Here is a 21402-nt window from a genome sequence, read left to right as displayed (position 1 = left end):
TACACAGCATGTACACAAATTGCATTGGTTAAAGCCTATCCTGTCTTCTAGTCAGCAAGTCATTTATGCATAGCGAGGAAGAGCCAGTTCTCATCATGGCTTTCCGGGGTCCTCACGCTAACTCTGTGTGGCAGGAGATCACAGGGCCATCAGACCCCCAGCTGGCAAGGCGGACAGATCCAGCATCCATCAACGCCCTGTACCATCACAGTCAAGACGAGCCCCTGCTCTACTCACCCCGTCTTGCCAGTCTTGTGCATCTGGGGCTCTGCTTGTGGTTTGGTGGTAGAATAGCAAAAAACACCCAGTCGATGTTAGTATCTTAGAATGTTACGGACAGATTTACTAAATTTATGGGCGGAGAGTATAACCCCCTCCCCCCTTATACTTTATACTCTCACTGTAGGTTTAATACTTTAAAGGGGTGATGAATTGAGAAATCAACTTTCCCTTGAGCTTTTGATATATAAAAGGTCATGATAATATAAGGGTAACACTTTAGAATAATGGTCCATTATTAATAAATAACTATGTGGGAAGTAATGCAGGAATAATAACACTTCAGCTACTACTATTTACTAATATAGAAACAAGCGGAACTAGTCAGTAAGTAACATTGAATTCAGGACTAAGATAGTTCCTTATTATGTAATTATTACTGAATGAGACTGGTGTCACTATGTAAAAAGAAAAAAATATATAAAGAATTACTAATTACTAATCACAACATTAACATGTCTGAGATGTGAGAAATTGTATTTTTTTTACTCTCACTGTGGTCATAAAATACTTTACTAATTACTTAAGTGTTACCTAGTCACTATTTAGGAACTTCTAGTGATCTGGAACATTATTTTAAAGTGGAAAACATTGTTAGTAGATCTTAAAATTTTTTGTTACTCTGAATAAAGTATTAAATGCATCGCTAATTACTCAAGAACCCAGTCACTCTTCAAGGACAACTGGTGATCTGGACCATTATTTTAAAGTGAAAAACCATATTTTCAACTTTAAAATAATGGTTCAGATCAATAGTAGCTCCTGCAGAATGACTAGGGAGCACTTAAGTAATTAGTGATGGATTTTATGATTTTATTCAGAGTAAAGAATATGATAAATTACATCTCAGACTCACAATAATGTGCTGATAATTGGTCAGTTAGTTAATAGTTATTAATAAGTCTAACCTCAGTCAGTAATTATTGATCACTTAATAAGGAACTATCTCCTAAATTTGATGTTACTTATACTGATTAGTTCAGCTTGTTTCTATATTAGTTAATAGTAGTAGCTGAAGTGTTAATGTAGTGCTAATTATTAGTCCTGCATTACTTCCTGCATAGTAATCTATTAATAATGGTCCTTATTCTAAAGTGTTTCCAATATGAGATTATCCTCTAAATTTTAGAACTGAAAACGTCCTTGTTAGTCAAAGAAAAGCTTTATAGACACCAGGCCCAGAAAACGATTGTGAGCACAGCGCTACAAAACACGCCTCTACAGAACATGTAATTCAGTAGCCCTGCCCACCGACTCGTTGAGCTGTTTGGTCGATTACTAGCCAGCCGCAATAAACATGTGGAAGAAGATAGTAAGCAAGATATTGTGGAAGAACACAGTCGCTGCATAAGCTCCCTTCAGATCATATTAGGAATGGGTGTTACTTCATTTATTTTTAATGAAGTTCCAGCTCACGTGGGGAAGACCGTATGTGCGCTCGCTATGTTAACAAGTCTCAAATGCTGGATTTGCAGACACAAATGTTGTGCCTTCTATATTAGATCTGACAGGAAAATGTTTTATATGTAATAGTAGTCCCGAGGCTGTACCCGACCAAAACGTATGCCCGTCGGCAGAAATGCTTTCTTGATGTGGGCGTGCACATGTGCGTGTGTATGTATGTGAGCGTGCGGTTCGTGTTTAGGCCTCGTGACGTGAGCATCTCGGCTGTGTTGCGTGCCCAATTTTATTCCGGCTCTCAGGTAAACGGGTTGGAGCATGCACTTTGCCTGTGTGACACATGTGGATGCTAGAAATAGAAGAGACCCCTGGACATCAATAGTAGCAGTAGCGCCACGTCAGACGCTTCTGGTGTGAAAAGTCAGAGAACATCACACACATCAGAAACGCCACGCTCAAAGTGTGTCTCCGGCATTATATTGACCGATCGTGCGGGTGCAGGACATGTAATACAATCGTGGGTGAATAAGAAATAAATCATTGTGTTTGTTTGATAAAGACAAGTTCCAGTTGCCACTTTCAAAATAATCTCTCCCTCATGTGAACTGAACTGACAGGGGAATAGATATGACAGCGGAGCTGAAGCTCATTAAATATGCAAATCATATCCAATCCTAGCCGTGGGTGTTTACTCCCAAGTCTCCAGTGCGTTATATGCCCATCAAAACCCAGCGTTCAGAAGACAGCCTTTTTTTACATTTTGAATGTAAAAACCACACAAACCTCCTTAGTTGACCTCAGACAACAGTATAAAAAGAAAAAAAAAAAGCCAGTTCATGACACCTTTAAAAATATATAGTTTCCATATTGATAATTTACTCACCCTCGTGCCATCCCAAACTCGTATAATCGTCTTATGTGAAACACAAAGATATTTCATGTTAGCTGCTTTTTTCCATATTTGATGATACTTTCATATCCTCTTTGGAGTTTAAAGGTTTCGGCTCCCATTGACTTTCATAATATGAAATGGTGATTACAATCACAAACCTTAAACATGACATCTGGCGATTACGAGACATTGAGAAAATATGTTGAAAATATGCCTGTTTGTGTGGATTGGCTGATTTTGATTTCAACTGAAAGGCTTATTTAAATGTATAGTCATATAATTCACAAGTCAGATGCTCACATCATATAATGTGAGCATCTGACTTTAGAGGTCCAAATCGTTTAGATTCATTTTACTCACAGCTTGAAAGTTTTTGGTTTTATAGACGAAAACAGATAAAATTATTTTTCAAAATCTTTATTCTATCATCTTGTTTCGTAGAAGAACACAATTTATACAAGTTTGGAACGATGTGATTAAATGATTCCTGAATATTCATGTTTGGTCAAACTATTCCTTTGAACTCTTGCTGACAGGATTGAGGGCTCAGAGGAGGACAGATCCCGCATTCTGACCTCTGCTCCAGGAACTTTATGTGCCACTGTGAAAGGTGTCTAGAAAATAAAAACTCTGCCATTATAACAATGTCTAACATCTAACAGGTCAAATATTCTACCCCTATTCCATTTGCCTCTGAACAGCGGATATATTTCTCCTCGTGTCACCTGTGGTTGGACCACACTGTTACAGCTATATTCTATCTGCATGTGCAAAGGCAGGCTTCAGTCTGTTGGGACTTCAAAGGGCACAGATCTCTAGGAAACAAGCTCAAACTCTAGGTCTCACCACCAAGCAGGTGAATATACTCAACAGTGATCCTGTACTAGTACAGACACATATTGAAACTGAGAGTGGAACACTACCATGACATTGATGCTGATTGCATTTGTCTGGAAATGCTGTCTGTCTCCATTAGGTTACATCATTCTGTCACGCTCCCACAGTGTTGCTGGTTGGAGAACAGGTTGAGCTGTCCTCTCATTGTCTTGTGCTGCTCATGAGGAGAGAAAGTGCAGTTACACACTGTTCCAGATTGCAGATAGGTAGAGCATCAGGATAGCACATATACTGTAGTAAAGCAGTACAAAGATGCTCCAATAATTAAACATCCCGTTTCTTTTCCTGATGAAGGTTGTATGAATGAGCTTGCTGCCCAAGGCCTTATTGGATCAATCCGTGCAAGATTCACAGATGTTGTTAGTCCACATGTCTGCTTTCACACTGTACCCTATTCTAAAAGCCACCACAATGTTCTGGGTACACACATTACAATGAGTTTTTTTTATAATTTGCCCAATTACCACCTAAGAGAATTTTGACATTTATATGATGTCCTACAGATGGGCTCATGTGGACAATGCCAGAGTGTAGCCACATGGTCCTGTCCAAACACGCATATCCCTCTTGCCCAGATGTAGAGCAGGTGGTGATTCTCACACTGACTGGTCAAAACATCATGAAGAGTGAAATGGATTTTCTTCATACAGTTCTCAGGGGAGATGCAGCAGGTACACAAACTCTACCTAAAACAGAGGTTCCAATCCTGCTCACAGAGGGCTACCTTCTAGCAGAGTTTAGCAGACTTAATTAACCACACCTGGACTAGCTAATCAAGCTTGTCGGTATCACTAAACATACAAACTCTGCAGGAAAGTGGCCCTCCAGGAGCAGGACTGGACATCCTAGACCTAGAACTATAACTTCATAAATGTACCTTCTTGCACATTGTAAGTAATAGTTTGTTTCCACTGAGCGGTTCAATACAGTACAGTACGATTCTGGACTCTAAACCTGGATCCAGCTTGCGTTTCCACCGCCAACATTTCCTTTATGCGTGGTGTAGAGATAATGCTGCCTTTACGTGCTATCGGAAGTTTCCTACTTCCCACTTCAGAAGTCGTGATTACGAGCTTGTTGTGTTCAGGTGCTTTGTTGTCGGAAAGAATGGACGATGCCAGGTTCATACTTTTGTGCGTGTTGGGAAAATGTTATTTTAACAATATAACTATTTCAGTCATTTCCCGGTCCCAGAAAATCACACTGGCAAACTAGCAGCACAACACGAAAGCATATTGTTTATAATCACATTCACAATAAAGGCATAATGTAGACAATAAAGGCTGCTTAAAGACTAAAATGGTGATCGTTTTCAGCCATACATGATCCTATTATATAGCTACTTTTACCACACTATCTATAGATAGTCAGCTTGCTCACTGTTCTGGAATGATGGTCTAGATGCGATTTTTGATGTGTTTAAAATACACAATATATGCTTGAAATGATTATTCATTTATGTTAGTACTTTAACGACAAGACAAGACAATGAAATTGTTGTGGGAAAAAAACAAATAAAACACCTGCCACAGCAGAAATTCGTCTCCCATCCGCCATTTTTAACGGTTATGCCACGCCGATCTCAGGAACTTGGGTATCAAAATAAACTTCCCAGTGGTAAACATGACATCAGAGGGCGTTCATGTGCAATTTTTACCCCGGAAACTTGTAGTTACGATAATTCCGATAGCACGTGAAGGCAGCATAATTTCCGGCTGAAGAAGAAAGCGACATGGTAAACAACAGTGCACGACATGCAGAAGATCTTGTTCTTGTTTCTCGGCATGTGGCTGTTGTCACAAGACACACTTAAGTTGGGAACATACTCTGCAAGAACAACAAAATTTGTTTATGTTGTTCACTTTAAATATCTAACCAATCACACGAAAGTTCTCGGACACCCACAAGAAAAAAGTTCTGCTCAGATGATGTGTCGAGAACAGTACCATTCAAAACTTAAGTCAATGGAAACTTCAATTATTGCATACTGTACTGAACCGTACCGCTTGGTGGTGGAAACGAGCCATAAGTTTCAGCATCTGGCTACCGAATCCAACATTATCTTGTACAAGCAGGAAGAGATGGATTTGAGCTGCTGGCATTGAAGTGGGAGCCCAAGCTGTCTAAGCAGCAGGCACAAGAGTTGAGTCCTTTTGAGATCGGGGGCAGAGAGTGGCAAAGCAGTGTGCAGAGCTTGACATCCACTCCGGCCCTGGTCTTGGCTCTGAGGAGAGTGAGGGCATTCATCACACTACGCAGACTTTTACCACAAAACTACCCAGGAGACCTGCATGTATTGATGTCCCCCACACCTGAGACAGCTTTCAGACAGACCTGCCTCTTCTTCTCAGAGGCAGAATTGGTCCCTGGTGAGGACTCATCTAGATAATACCAGTTTGGTAGGGGTGACCTTTTTACTTTTGTGCTAAAAGCAGTTTGCTTAACTTGAGCATCTTCATCTTCAGATCACAGCAGTCGCCCATCATTGAAATTCCTGCCACTTCATCACATTGACACTCCTGGTACGTACAGAACCAAGACAAAATCTATTTTACCCTCCCATGCATTCTGGGAACTGACTGCCAGTCTCCGACAACCCTCAGGTCTCAGAAGTCAGTCGCTTTACAGTTACATGACAGTGGGTAAGTGATGTCTTTTCAGAACATGCCCTTTTCGAAGTGGTCTTTCATAGCTTTTTTTTCTCAGCTTCCTCGCTCTGTACTCTACAGGCCCAGAGCCACTTTTGACTCTGGCTCTGTTCAAGCCTGGAGCCTGGAGACACTGCTTTGGTAAAATTCTCACCATAATCAAACAGAATGGATATACTCTAGTGGGCTTACGTGTGCTTCTGCTGGACTCAAACATGGCAAATGCACTGATGCATCCATCGGAGCAACAGGTCACTCTGTTTTCTTCTTTCTAAATATCCTAAAAAAAGGAAGTAATCACATTTATTCTAGACCAGTACTTATGGAAATAATAGCCTATACTTTTAAAAGATTATACTCAAGTGCAGACTGAATGAAATGTTTTCAGACACTTAATAGCCAATTAATTCCTAAATAATTAAAATGTATTATAGTGTACATTTATATTAAATACAACTATCTTAACATAGATTAGAGATTATTTGTGACCCACTTAATAAATAAAAATGTTGTAATTATGTTTTTTTTTTTATATAAGTGCATGTCAAATTTACTGAAAGGCATTTATGGTAAGCTAAAATATACTTTCTATATACTTTCTTTAAAAGCATGACATGAAATCATGAAAAAGTCATGAAAAAATATTTAAACATAATGATTTAAAAATGTACTTTAAAGTAAAACATTTCAATCTAAAATGATTACAGTGCACTTAAGTGTGCTAAGAAACCACCATGAATTTCAAAAATACATTTTTAAATACACTGCAAGAACACATTCAATACAATTATTTGCACTTTTTTATTATTTTTTTTATACAAGGTTGATCCAGAGAACATTTACTAATGATATAGTTCAGTTTGAGTGTGTATAAGAAACCATTTTTCATGTTTTTCTGATGTCCAGGAGCTGGAGCTGAAATACTTGAGATCCGGGCCCTCGCTGGCTTTGGGTTTACTTCGAGTGAATGCGATAATGAGGCTGTTGGAGCTGATGGGTCCTGAGGACCCTGTTGAAGCCCGTACTATAGATCAGACACTATGGAGGGCCCAGTATGGCTTTGACAGACTGCATAATGGCATCTATGGTCAGCACTCTGATAAAAAAAATAATCAAACGTTAAAGTCTGCTCTAAGCGTAAAACATTATTTGTACATTCTTGTACAGGATCTCCATCTTATCGAAAGGCTGTAGAAGACATAAAACTGGTATTTCCAGAGGGTGTGTGCTGCACTGAATCGTCTGTTATGAGACACGAGAAGGTATTGTAACCGGTGTTTCCTTCCCATTAGGAAAAACTATTAGTTAAACATTTCTTCTGTCTTATTTCAGATATCCTGTTTGCGTTCAGATCCTGACGCTAGTTTGGACCGTGAACAGCTGAACACCGCTGTCAAGAACACATTTTCATCAGGATTTGGTCAAGGCAAGGCATTCTTCCTTAACCCTCCAGAAAAATCAATGACACAAACATAAACCAAAAGCTGTTGATGTTTTACTAGATACGATCAACCTTTGTAATGAGGATGGGAACCGTTGTTGTTTATTTGTGTTTTGGTGCCAGTAGGGCCTTTGGTCTGCAGTGCTCTTTATCAGACCACCTGCCTGCTGATACCTTCCAACCTCCTGCAGCAGAGTCAGCCTCCTCTGTACTCGGAGCTACTGCAGCGGCTGCTTAGGACAGGCTGCCACCTGGTGGCTGGAAAGCTCTGCACGGCAGATGAAAAACAACGGCAGCACATATCCGAGTTACTGAGGCCCTCTGTTGGTGGAGCACTTCTACCCGAGGGTCCCTGCCTTATCATTGCTTTGCAAGCAGACAATGCCGTCACATGCTTTGATGTAATTCTAGAGAGGTACAAGGAAAGCTGGGAAAAAAAAAAAAGTCATAGGTTACAGCAGATTGTAATACAAATCATACGCAATTCAACAGTTATTTTCCTTCTGCTGTAGGGTTTGTAGGGAGAGACCAGACTTTAGGAGAGTTACCATGAAACTTCTTTACCCAAACTCTGAATGTGGGGTGAGTCTACAGTAACATTTATTTTACACTCAACACAAAGGTTATAAAATGCTGTTTTAACTAAAGAACAGACATTTTAATAGGGGGTTTTGCACTGGAGGAAAGTGTTCATAGTTCCTATAACTATTGGTGGAAGTACTCGCTCGTTGGCATGTTCGCACTGCAGAAACTGGGAATGATTTTAGAAATAGGAACACCTTTTAAGGCTACTAAATATGCTCCTACTTCAGAGTCTAACCCAGCACAATAGAGTGGTGCAGGTATGACCACTTTGTAGGCAAAACACTGACGCAAGTTAGCACTTCCGATTCCCTCGTCCTGAAGTCAATGGTTTTTTTTTGAAGGGGTTTGGTTAAAAGGCTGAAATGAGGTCTGTGGTGAACACGAGCTCAAGACAATTTTACGTTTTATTCTACAACATAAAATACATCAGTATTACCCCCCTCGTGATTTTTTTTGAAGCGGTTATGTCGTGTCTTGATAAAAGGCCAGCAAATGGCTAAATGAGACTACAGAGGCTGTCGAGATTAAACGTCATCATGGCGAACAGATAAACTCAGTCTGCTTTTATGCTTATAATATTTTGAGATAAAAACTAAGAGTTGTCGGGAGTTTCCCGAAAACTGCGGGGCCGTGGCATAATCCGTTTATAGCATACCTTTAGCCTTAACTTCTGGCGACTGCATTTAGGCTTTATTCTTAAAAGTTGTGTTCATCTGTGATAATTGTCTTGAATGGACAAAATGTGCAAGTATCATAAACTTTTGTTGATCACAGAGCTTATTTTTGTGATAATCGAAACGCCAATGGGAAAATCCTATTGGGTTTTTCTTGAGTGAACCAGTGTAATGCTAACTGCCAGTTGCAGGCCCACAAATTGACGTCACACTCGCACCACTCTATAGGAACTACCAGTGATGCAAGTGTGCATTGACTGGCTGAACACATGCCATACAAACCACTGCCATTTTTTAAAAGCTATGTAAACACAGTTTACATATACTTATTTCACAAACAAAACCCTTGATAGATGGACCAATGCCGAAGTGCAGGCAGTTCTCATCCTTCTTGTTGATGTTGTTGACTGCCACGCTTAAATGATGCTGCTGCCATCCGGCTTGCGTCACTTAGAGGTCCTACTGCCGGTGTGAATGAAACCAGCAAAATGGCCCTTGAAAATGTAGTTCTCAGCGGACTGTCCTGGTGGCTAACCAAATTCCTATCACTACCTGGTGTGAAAGCCTCTAATGAAGAGCTCTTAAAAAATTATTAGTGTGAAGAACATTTTAATAATCTAAAGATCAATTTTCCACTATAAAGGAACCTGTGTAATGAAATGGTCCCATTGATCAAATTTTTAAAGTTTCTTCATTAAATGCCAATAAAGTACTAAATATTTCTATAGTATATAAATGTGTTAGGGTGTAACTGTTTCCCCAAATGATTTCCCTAATCCTTTTCTGTGTGCAGGCAGTGAAATTGCTCCGTTACCTGTTTGAAGATCAGTCTCGAGTCTTGACCGCATAGCACCACAATAACCAGGATTTATTCTATAATGGGAAACTGGTGGTGAATATTTAGTTGTTTTCACATCAATAATTCATATCAATGTGACTTACTGACATTCATGTGTATTTTTACAATGCTAAATAAAAGATGTATTAATCTTACTTGTGCATGTGCACAAAACAGTGTTCAAAATTCAAGAGTAGTGATGTTGTAACCCTTAAATTGATTTCTGTTCCACACTAGAACAAAAAGTCTAGTCTGCAACTGATGATTCATAAGCACATGAATTAATAAGAAAAAACACACGAGCCAGGTTAAAGATCAAAAATTATTTAATTCCCATGATGACAAAAATAATTCCATGAATTCTGTAAACCATTGCATAACTGCTGTAGTGTAGACAAGTGTTAACAATTTTAAATGATACACTACAAGAGAAAGATTATGCATTATAAATAATACCATCTTAAGTAATTCTAGTGAAGAAAAAGCTCTCTGGCCTTACACGGCATCAAAACGTACAACTATTCCATAAAGAAGCTTCCATAACTTAAACACATAACTCCCATTAAATGTTTTAAGGTCTCGTGTTGACAACACATACACAAAAGTATTATATTGACAGCAAATTGTATAGTATTTCAACACTAATTAGAATATAAGCTGTTCTATATATTGATGCATACTGTACCAAAATAAGGGATATGTTTCTTCCTCGCAATATAAATGTTTTCCTCATTTTGTCTTTTGAGCTAATAAATCTGTGAGTTGCAGTTTCCTTTGAAAATTTGACATCTCTCTCTATTCTACAGTTCTCCTGTAAAACCCTGAGAAAAATAAATCTCATATTTCCATCAAATTGTTACACGGATAAATACACAAACTTCAAAACTGCAGTTGTTTAACTTATAAATTTATTTGTAATGTATCGCAATTCACAAAACTAGTGCTACATCATTATAGATTAACTGTTCTCCAAGTTATTCCAGTGACCCATTGTATATCTAATCTGAATGGTACATTCAATATTCAGGGACTTAATGTTCGATTGTTCGATTAACCATAACATTAATTATAGGGAACAGTGGTTCCAAAAATTCTGGCTTTTTTTCTTTGTTATTATTTTAGCCTCTTATAAAATTGTTCTATTGTAATAGGTTTTTCCCCCTGGCTAGTTTGCTAAATTTAACCAGTTTCATATGTAATATGTATATACAAGATTGCATAAATCCTTAGGTTCAATAAATCACACTACTGATAGAGAACAAAATTAGAAAAACAAACAAATGAACAAAGAAAAAATCCACAAGAATGCAAAAAGAAATAAAGAAATGGTTATTTCCACTGCAGAGCATTATGGTAAATTTCCAATACATTAATTTACACATTGCTAAACAAGAGTCCTTGGTGCTTCTTTAATTACAGATGCCTGGCCTTACATCAACAACAAATGGTCATTTTCGATTACAGTTGGTATTAAAATGGCTGATGCAGACAGAGGTGTTTCATGTGTGTAAAATCAAAACCTATCATGCTGTCATTTAGATTTGTGACTAAAAGATTACTATCTGCCATTATTATAGATTTTGTTCAGAAAACCACTGTTAAGTAAGCGGTCGGAAGCCCAAACACGAAATGACTAGTTTTTTTTTTTTATAACAATTCCACTTTAATTTTGTCATGCTTCATAAACTGTTCAGATGAGCTGCTACTTTTAACACACACTCTTAGTAAAGAATACAATTGCAAAACACCTTAACTGTTCCTCTGAGAGTAGACACTGTGTACATGCTGACTTTCAATCGATAAAAAATTCTCTCAAAGGGAAACATTCAAAGGCATGGCAGAGTAATAATGTATTATTTTAATACACTGGTCTGTAGAAAGTCTGCGACAAGATTCTCGTGCATTGAGAAATACAGATTAAAATGTCCCAAGGCACTAAAATTCGGCTCATTTCGTAAGCTGGGCTTACCCATTTGTTCAATGTAAAATACTTTCAATGTGGTTTTATTAAAGGCACAAATTAGTTCCAAAGAGACTCGATCCAAAGATTTGAATAACTGATTGCGAATCAGACAGACATTTAAGTGAATGTTTACACTTTTTTTTCCTTTCTTTTTACCCCTTTTGAACAGTTTTTTTTTTTAAATATGTATTTATTATTATAACAGGCAAACATAACTAGGCCAAAAAGTGAGGTTTAAGGCTAGGAAATGTAGATATTTTAACAGTTTTCATAAATGTAACCCAATGTCTGTCTCAGCCATTTCAACTAGCATGGACAAAGGACCCATTTTACATCACAATCAAATAAGTTCTACACAGCCATGGTAGACAACATTTGACAATACAATAATAGACTTCAAGGTTAAGAAAGAAAAAAATAAGTTAAAAGATTTCTTATTTAATATCCAAATTCTGAAGAACCCTAACTAAACAGACAGAAAAACAAACACCAGTCAAATGGAAACTAAAGAAAGCACCTTACGAGATACTCTTTTAAATTCCTGACAGCATACAAGTAGTGCACAACAACTAATGTTTCAAAACTGATTTCAGAATTTTACAAGTATTATTTGTATCAAAAGAAAATATATACTTCAAATAAGCACTAATCCATATGGCCACTTAAGAATATTAACACAAATATTTATTCATTACTATGACATTCCTTCACTGTAGATTACAGCCAATTCAATACTATGTTATCGTTTCTACTGAAAAATTGAAGAACAAAAAACGAAACACAATCTTTATATTTACTTAATAAAGATTTGTGATTCATTAGGATTTTTGAATGCACATATAAATGTAAATAAGGTATTAGGTTCGGTCATTTTTTCAAACTATTTCCTCAAAATGTTAAAATGAAAATGCAGTTATAAAATTGAAAGTGAGAACGAAGAATAGTAAAGGTCTTTGGTAGAAACTACAAAAATGGGCATTCAGTCCATTAATATTGTCAGCAAAAGCAGTTGGCATAGTTGTCCAGTCAAATTAAACATTGAAAAACTGACAGTAATTGTACACCACTTCAGTTGAATTTTGAAACAAGTATAAACTACAATACCACTTTGGTTCATTTGAGTAAAGTCCACATTTGATCTGACCACACTCTTAATTTGAGATATAAATGTTGTGTGAAATCCCACACATTTCAACCACATTTTATAGTTCAACAAAAGCCTATATTATGGTCCAATAACCAAATAATGGAACTAATCCCTCAACAAAGTGACAAGTCTGCAAAGCTCTTGAACACTTGTGGAAACATCACACCCAGAGCTGCTTTGATCCATTTCAACCTATCTACGTCAACCATTGTACAACATGAGAACATGTCTTTGCTAATCGAACTAGAAGAGATAAGCACATAGTCAATGCGTTTGAAGCACTGCACAAAAATTATTCTTTTTTTGAATACTTTGAGCGATCGACTGTGATGCCCGACCAACAACTGGATAAGTCTGCTCATTTACATTTGGCAGTGTGATCTAGAGCTTCAGCTGGTTAACAAAAGTTACACACTGACACATGCAGCGACAAATAAGTCCAAAGAACATGAGCTACATACAGACCTTGTAGATTTAGACACAATGCAAGAAAGAAAGCAGAGAGAAATCATATATACACTGTCTTTGCCTTGTGAAGCTGAAAAAAAGAGGGTCTGGACAATTAGATCCTCAATAACCATCCCTTTTGAAGTAAACTGTTTATCCCGATTTCAAAAGAAAACAGAACTTGCACCTTTGTGAACCTGACAATTTACCGCACAAACTCGTTGCTGTAAATATGAAAGGAACAAGAAAAAAAGAAAAAAAGAAGAAGTTTCAGATAACACAGTAGCAGGTCATTTCAATTAGATTACCTAAGCACATTACACTGTCGAATTTGGATACGAAAAAACACCAATGATTTCTGTAAACACTACAGAGCACTACAATTCTACACATTTCAAGAAACAGAAATGTACTACGCCAGTTTAGTTCTTGCAATCAAAGAAACACACACATTTCCTGATCTGAATATCCTCACATTTAAATTAAGGATGATTCGACATTTCCAACGATAATGAAGCTGCACCCAAAAAGCACCGTTGTTAATGAAGAAGAGGGACCGATTCTTTAGCTGAACCTCGAGAGCTCAGGCACCGACCAGGGTGAAGTCTTTCAGAAATATGCTAGGACTGAATTGGGCTGACAAATCCTCTGATAATATGGTCCGGTACTACTGAAAAATATGTATTTGCAGAACTTTGCACAAGCTAATGGGATTTGTACTACAATCCTAAAATCTTCACAGATGCTTTGAATGTTTTTAAGGCAAGGCACTTAAGAGGGAGTGGCCAGAAATCAGATATATGTTTTAACATATCTGAAAGGCTAAAGTCCAAAAATGCTGAGGACTTCAGAACATGTGCTCATCTAACATCTACATATTGTATATCTAAATAGTCACAATAAGACGGAAAAATCGACTAAATGCCTTAGCATACAGTATGTGCCTTACTGATATTACAGCTGCTGGTTATGCCTAAAATGCATTCAAAGTTTGCACTTATTTGATTGAAAAATTTAAGTAACAATAAAAGTAATATTAACTACTATTTAGTACTATTTTATATGAAAACTAACAAGTTATATACACTATACGATGATTTAACAGTAAGAAAAAAATGAAATATTCTATTATGTTTCACAGTACACACAAAAGCTTCATACATTAGCATATTTGGGGAAAAAATATATAAATCTAAAAAATAACCTACAAAGCAGCTTAAAGCAAAATGTCTAAAATAAAATAAAAATACCCTCAGACAATTTTCCAAGTCAAAAAAGTGCGATTAACAAGAAATGAATCCTCTTCACAAAACTAGTAGCAATTATGGCGTCGGACCGATGATATTGTTGCTAACAGTCAAATCAGGGCCAACTAACTTTGAATGCCTAAAGCAGTTATTAAGGGACAATTTTTAATGCTTTATGAAAATGGATAATCTAGCTTGTACAAAACAGGTATTGCATTTACTTGATTTGTGTCAGTCAAACACCACTTAGATTCCAATAAAACAAATAAATTGAATCACTATATGAAATACTGAAACACAAAAAAAAAGATGCTATTTAGAAACCGTAAGCATAATAATAATATTATGTATTAGTAGTTCTTCAAAGGGCTAAATCATTAAATAGTACCTTGGATAGCTGTACATCACCACTTCAATATTTTCGTCTTACAGTAAGGACATTCTGTTTTACCAGACGCACACTTCTGACAAAGTACATAATGTTGGCAAGGCTGCAGGACAATGGAACGATCATGCTTTTGGCAAACTATACATTTCTTTGACTGAAGCTGATATATTACCTGTGTTGAGAAAAAGAAGAGTTAACATCAGTCACACTCTGACAGATTCAATGCGGTGCGTCATGCATGACTGACTCATGTGGATGTTAAACCACGTTGCCTACTCTTCCCTCGTAAGCCACGCTTACGTCTACTTAGAGTGTGTGTAAATGTGACATGGTGACCTGGTATGTGTGTTGGGACCTGGTCCTTCTTACCCCGTCTATGAGGTCGAGGTCAGAGCGCAGCTGGCTCTGGATGGAGCGGAGCTTTGGCAGAGGGAGCTGGTCCAGCTCGCCGTAGCTCCGCAGGAGAGGCGTGTTGGGGGAGCGACACAAAACGTCAAAGTCCCCCTGCAGTTCCTTCAGCTTGCGCTCGGTGTCCTCCCGCTTCTGCTCCGCCAGCTGCCGCTCTGCCTCTGCCGATTTAGCTTGTTCTTTTGCTTCGTGAGCGTCTTTTTGCCACGCTTCACAGGCCTACGAGAGGTGCGTTTTAATGAGAAGTTCCATCTGATAAAAATGACTTAACTGATTCTACACTTTTTGGGCTTTTTTCAAGCTGTAAAGCTAAAGGAGTGCTGCTAGTATGACATTATTTTATAGGTCAACACATTGAAACAAGTTCACATTTTATCAGTTACGGTTCTATCACCACAAAGTCATAAGGTTTTTGGTTAAATGCCTGAAATAAGGTCTGTTGTGAACACAAGCTCAATATACTTTCAGGTTTACAAACGCATATGTATTACCCCCTTGTTGTTAAAGGTTGTCGGGGACATTAAACATCGTCACAGCGAGAGAACAGATAAATTCATCTACCCACTAGTCTGCTTTTACAGCCTTTTTGTGTTTATAAATCGCGCTCAAGCAACTAAAACTTTCAGGTAAAATATTTTTAAATTTAGAATGAAAGACAGAAGCTTAATGGCGGTGATGTTGAAGCCAGTGTTTTGTTTATAGTAATAGCTTTTTACTTCTGGCAACTGTTTCAAATTCATAAAAGTTGTGTTCATTTGTGAAGATTGTGATTAACAAAACAGGTAAGAATCATAACCTTTTGCTGGTCATAGAGCTTATTTTCTGTAATAATCCAAAAGCCAATGGAAAAATCCTATTGGGTTTTTGTTGAGGAAACCAGGGCCTACAAAAATACATCATCACTGCAGCACTCAATAGCTTCACAAGGTCACTGTAAAATTATGGGCATCAATAAGAAAAGTAAGGCAGTGTCCGACTATATTTTCTACAATAAAACTAGGCATGAATTTCACAGAGACAGGAGAATCTAACTGGCTGCTTGACAAAAGCTTTTGTTTTAAGCATTACCCATCTCATAAGGGCCATAAAAAAGCAAGCACATCTTACCTGTTTTATTTGGTGCCATGCCTCCTCCCATTGCTTTATCTTGCGCTTGGCTTCATCCAGTTCCCGGAGGAGCCGACCGATGTCTGCACTGCTGGAGCCGACCGTGCTGGAAGTAAGGCTGCTGAACACCGGAGACGGGCTGGGAGAGAAGCTGCCACTCATAAAGTCCCATATACTCCCTGCTCCGCCATTCAGACCTAAACCAAAATATTATTACATCAACTTTATTGACTGTGATCAAACTTAGAAGTGTGGGGAAATAATAGCCTCAGCATTAGATGGCACACCCACGGACCACCTGATGCACAGAGCACACAAAAAAAGTTTCAATCTGTTTAGCTGGCTGCTAAACAACTTACATTTTTTTATCAGTATGTTGGGCAACAGAGATGTATTGTTGGTTTTGTTTAAAGCAGTTAGTTTTATGTGAATGAGATGAGCACAGCTCTATATTCCTCTTAGTTTTTTATGTCCATTAAACACTTTACTTTAGGACAGTGGACAGACTGTGCAGACATAAAAACATTTTCCTCAAATGTTTGCTACAACTTTGTTCTGGTTTATTATTGTGATGATATCAGATATTTTAGATTTCCAAAACCATATCATGCATCATGTCAAGCAAAAATAAATTGATATTAAGCATCAACAGTTGTGAATTCAACGCTGATGATAATAATAATAAATGTTTCTTGAGCATCAAATCACCATATTAGAATGATTTCTGACGGATTATGTGTCACATGAATAAATTACCATTTTAAAATATATTCAAAAAGAAAACAGTTTTGTTTAAATTGTAAAAATATTTCACAATATTACTGTTTTTTGCTGCATTGTATTATAAAAAAATAAATGTAGCCTTGTTGAATTGAACGTTAATATATACATATAAAATCAGTTTTGTAGCTTTATAGCAGATTAATTCAATATTCAGCTAGTTTTCTTCAGTATCCTGAAACCTTACAGTTCTCACCTAAGGAGTTCTGCGTAGACGTTGGGGTTCCTAGAAGGCCATGGTCAGTTTTAACAGGTGGTGCCTGTGGCTGGCACTGCTGGGAGGCCATTCCAGTGAGAAGAGATTGAGAAAGGGATTGAGACAGCGAGCTGAGCGGGGAGGCAGAAAGAGACGACGAGGAATGCAGAGAGGAAGACCGAGCCAGAGAGCCAGGAATATTGACAGGAGCAGAGCCTCCTAATAACCTTTGACCTGGGGCAGACAAAAAGGGTTTAAACATTAACTGCAGCAATACCTAATACAAGTAAAAACTAACTAACAACAATAAAGTCTTACTTGTTAAACCAAGGCCATTGTTGTCTTGGTCCTCTAGCTCTTTGTCGAGGGAGGCAACATTGATGTCACTAAAATTTAGGTCAAGTGCAGATCCTAAGAGTAAGAAATATGGTGTGATTATTTTTTCATTAAAAAAAAATAAAAAATAATTTAGAGACAATACTGCATAAAGCTATCAATGACATTTTATGTTTTCTAAAATAGAAACGAAGTGATAAAGGGCTTGATAATTTAATTATCCATCCTGCAAAACTATAACATAACCATAAATAATATAACCATACATCATGCTGTGTTTGGATAACAGTCATATATTTAACTTGAATTAGCTCAAAGAAAAGGCAAAAGCACTTACCATCCAATGCTGCTGAGTCATTTCTGCTGCTAGTGAGCATTAGTGGACTCGCTGACTTGTGGCTAATGCATTGCAGCAAATACACTTCCTTCGACTTCACTAATCGCCCTGCATTTATCTGCACTGCCTTATCTGGGCTGAGTGTCTCATGGACATTTACTCTCGGATGCAGCCCTTGGCTAGACGGCTCTAAGACGAAAGAATGCTGCATTGGACCTTACCTATTACTGACTCCACAGTATTGCTGCCGGGATAGAAAGGCGTGGCTTTAGCATTCATGGTTGATAAAGTGGTGGGTGACGAACTGTCAGATCCGATGCTGGAGGCCAAGCTGGACGTAATGCTTGATGTTATGCTGGACGCTAGTGGGTTCACCACCGAGAACACACCGCCGTGAGCCTGTGAGAGGAAGCAATATTAAAAAGGATTAGCATAATTTTAAGAAATGGCTTCTTCATAATCAACAATGAACATTAATGTTGATTTTACTATTATTACTTTATTATTACTATTACACATTATTACTATTATATATACTATAACATATAATATGACAAATATTATTACATAACAATAACCCATAACAATGCTGTCTTTATAGATAATATACACAAAAAAAGTTGTTGTTTGTATTTAAAATAGCAATTGCTTCAATAAAGTCAACGATTATATCATGAATACAGTGATTATTATGTTTTTAGCATGTTATATGTTTGGCAACAACAGTTCTTTTAACCCTAATTGATGAAGTGTCTAACTTTTTATTTCTTAAACAACCATGTAGGAAGACAATTGTCATTGACATTAAATCTTGACATTGTCATCCTGGCATATGACCATGATGTGTCTTCCTACAGAACTGTTGAAATGAAAAGCTACATGCTCCATCAATCAGGGTTAGAAGAACTGTTGCCAAACACATAACATGCTAGAAACAATAATCACTCCAATAATGATCCAATCATAGACTCTATGAAGCATTTGCCCATTTAAATACAAACAGCAACTCTACACACTGGCCGGGCAGTGTGTATAATAACTCTAGTTGTTTTTCTCTTACTCTCTCTTCTCTTCTCTAGTTTTAAAGGCTAATAAAATCGGGACATGGACTATCAATGAAAAGTAGCCTGTGAGGTAATTTGTGTACATGTATATTCATGAATGTTGATTAATGTACACTGTCCCTATAAATAAAATAAATAAATAAATCAGCTACGACATGGGTCAATGTCAAATAAGACTGTCAACAATGAAGAGTAGGAATAATCCAGTTTAAAACACAAGTGACAAGTTCTTAGAAATGTACTCTTTTGTATTTATGCTATTTTAATATGATTTTATCTAAGGTATAACTGAAAAAAAAAAAATTTCAACATTAAGCAGTAAAGCAGTTTATGTAAAAGATTAGGACAATCTACTTAAAAGACTTGACGTACAATAGTAATAACATTAAAGCTACACTGTGATATTTTCCCCCATCTAGCGTTGAAAAGTTATATGACCCATCCAGTGAACATTAGTTTCTGTTCCTCTCAATTCTGATTTTGTTTCAACTCCTACGGTGGCCCATTTAGTCCAAGATTAACATGGCAATCCCCCTCTTCACATTCGACACGGTGCCATCGAGTGTTAAAACGCGAAAGGCGAAGCTTGAATTTACGGGTTTGTCCCTCTTTGGCTAATGTACTTTCAAGATGGAGGGGCAACATGTCGACCGGCATTCGAACTCCTCACCCGTATGTATTTTCAATGGCATATTATAAACTTACGAGAATACTTTATTACTTGAAAGAAGTAAATATACATTAATGAGCACATATATTTTTTAAAGAACTAAGTGTTTTTAGCAAAGAATAAACTAAAAAAGTTACACAGTGTAGCTTTAAATTATGCATACAAGCAACTAACCCTAATTATGTAGTATGTACTAATTAATTAATTTTACTCTACTTAAAGCTATGCTATGTAATTTTTCCGTCCGCTAGAGGTCACCCATTCAAAACATAGGCGTTGTTTGATCTCATAATCTTGGGACATGTGGTTTTCAACTCACAGCTGATGGAAACGATTCGGGATAGGACTCGGGCAGAAATCATGTTCATGAATGTGATTATTAACGTTACTGTAGTATGAAGCAGAGCAGGGCCGAGTGTTGAGGGAGCTGAGCAAGGCCGCTGGAGCGATTGTTACGCAAACACACGGCTTGCGAGCAGCGGGACTTTTATTATGACAGGACACAGTCGCAGGCGCTATTTCCACCTTTACGGTCATGAGTATGAGGTAACGCTGCTCTGTTTATCATATTAGATACATTTAAGTGTGTTTAAAATGATGTTATGACATAACTCTGTGTGTTTGCACAGTGTGTGAACTCTGCGTTCCCACAGTTACGTCATAAAACCGGAAACCGAGGGTAACACAGATATGACACTATTGACAGGCGACTCCCTCAGAGCTCGTCCCGGCTCCTTGGTTAAAATAGCAATTTTCTCACAATTTACAAATAGTTGGAAACAGGTGGTATATTTTACAGCAAAAACACTACATAGTGCACCTTTAAAGCATGCAGAAAGAATAAAATGCCATGCAGACTGCATACACGAAATGAGGGGATAAATCAATTTGATTGTACTTTAAATGAGAAATAATTGCAGAGCTATGTTTAACCGCTATAGTAAGCTTCACTATAGTGTTAGAATTGTTGAATGAGCACGAAGCAAGAATTTCTGGAGGTTGTAGATGTACCCCTCGAGCTCCTTTGAATGCTGGAGGTGAATAAGGCGAATAGAGATGATGTTGTGTGTGAACGGCAGTGAGTCATATTTGTGGTCCAAATAGCTCAATATGAAAAGCAACGTGAAATTATAAAGATGTGAAATAAAACGTTGTCATGTTTAAAAGAAGAGTGGCTTGATTAGGTGGTGAAAAAAAAAAACGGATGATAGCATGGTAACATGCACAGACAGCATGGTAACAAAACAGACATTTACAGTTACACACCCACCACAAGTGTAGCGTGAAAACTCAAAATACCTCAGTAACACATCAGTTTACATAGATGTGTGTGTGGTTTGGATTTCAGAGATGTTTAGATAACTATAAAAGAGTTCACATTCCCTTGAACATACTTAGCTATTAGAGCTATTTAATTACTAAAGGTTTTTATTTTTTATTTACAAATTGAAGCATTTGAACTGATATAATAGCCTGTATTAGTTCAAATACTTCAATTTGTTATTGTATTGTATTGTATTGTATTGTATTGTATTGTATTGTATTGTATTGTATTGTATTGTTTTATAGGCTGGTATAATTATTATATTGTAAGCCTAATAAAGAATTGATCTCACAAGGGAATTGTTTAGGGATCCTAAACAATCATAAACAAACA

At 37.3% G+C, this 21402-nt stretch overlaps 2 protein-coding genes across 6 annotated transcripts in view; one reads left to right on the top strand and one right to left on the bottom strand.

The window, feature by feature from the left end:
• On the top strand, positions 1–9810 carry LOC137044342 (dynein axonemal assembly factor 8). 3 transcript variants are annotated; one of them, XM_067420597.1, is made up of 16 exons: positions 1–313; positions 3109–3182; positions 3274–3428; positions 3549–3675; positions 3764–3889; positions 3973–4140; positions 5542–5838; positions 5935–5991; positions 6073–6111; positions 6199–6368; positions 7024–7204; positions 7285–7379; positions 7450–7543; positions 7682–7973; positions 8071–8140; positions 9611–9810. In XM_067420597.1, exons 1-16 carry the CDS (start codon positions 66–68, stop codon positions 9665–9667), a joined length of 2250 nt encoding a protein of 749 aa, XP_067276698.1. In that variant the 5' UTR covers positions 1–65; the 3' UTR covers positions 9668–9810. The 3 variants fall into 3 exon arrangements, with proteins under 3 accessions (XP_067276698.1, XP_067276700.1, XP_067276699.1); XM_067420599.1 differs by having other exon boundaries at positions 3–313; positions 5545–5838; XM_067420598.1 differs by having other exon boundaries at positions 4–313; positions 7685–7973.
• Positions 6374–21402, bottom strand: part of unkl (unk like zinc finger) — a 30865-nt gene continuing 15836 nt past the window's right edge. For 2 of the 3 annotated variants that reach the window (XM_067420593.1, XM_067420595.1), the window contains 6 exons: positions 18233–18410; positions 17657–17749; positions 17339–17572; positions 16363–16559; positions 15217–15474; positions 9964–15019 (listed from right to left, as the gene is read on the bottom strand). In XM_067420593.1, the coding sequence (XP_067276694.1) occupies positions 14864–15019; positions 15217–15474; positions 16363–16559; positions 17339–17572; positions 17657–17749; positions 18233–18410 (1116 nt within the window). In that variant the 3' untranslated portion in view covers positions 9964–14863. Of the gene's footprint in view, positions 6398–9963; positions 15020–15216; positions 15475–16362; positions 16560–17338; positions 17573–17656; positions 17750–18232; positions 18411–21402 lie in introns of those variants that run through there. The other variant, XM_067420594.1, reaches the window with a different exon arrangement.

Source organism: Pseudorasbora parva, chromosome 2, assembly GCF_024679245.1.
Source record: "Pseudorasbora parva isolate DD20220531a chromosome 2, ASM2467924v1, whole genome shotgun sequence".
Classification (NCBI taxonomy): domain Eukaryota; kingdom Metazoa; phylum Chordata; class Actinopteri; order Cypriniformes; family Gobionidae; genus Pseudorasbora; species Pseudorasbora parva.
The sequence above is the reverse complement of the archived record's forward strand: the minus strand, read 5'-3'. Positions and strand labels throughout refer to the sequence as shown.

Bases quoted from the DNA above. Each gene is read 5' to 3' on its own strand.
- LOC137044342 (XM_067420597.1), top strand. From the start codon at position 66: ATGCATAGCGAGGAAGAGCCAGTTCTCATCATGGCTTTCCGGGGTCCT. The intron at 6,369-7,023 runs GTCACTCTGTTT...TCTGATGTCCAG, and splicing joins TGCATCCATCGGAGCAACAG to GAGCTGGAGCTGAAATACTT. The intron at 8,141-9,610 runs GTGAGTCTACAG...TTCTGTGTGCAG, and splicing joins ACCCAAACTCTGAATGTGGG to GCAGTGAAATTGCTCCGTTA.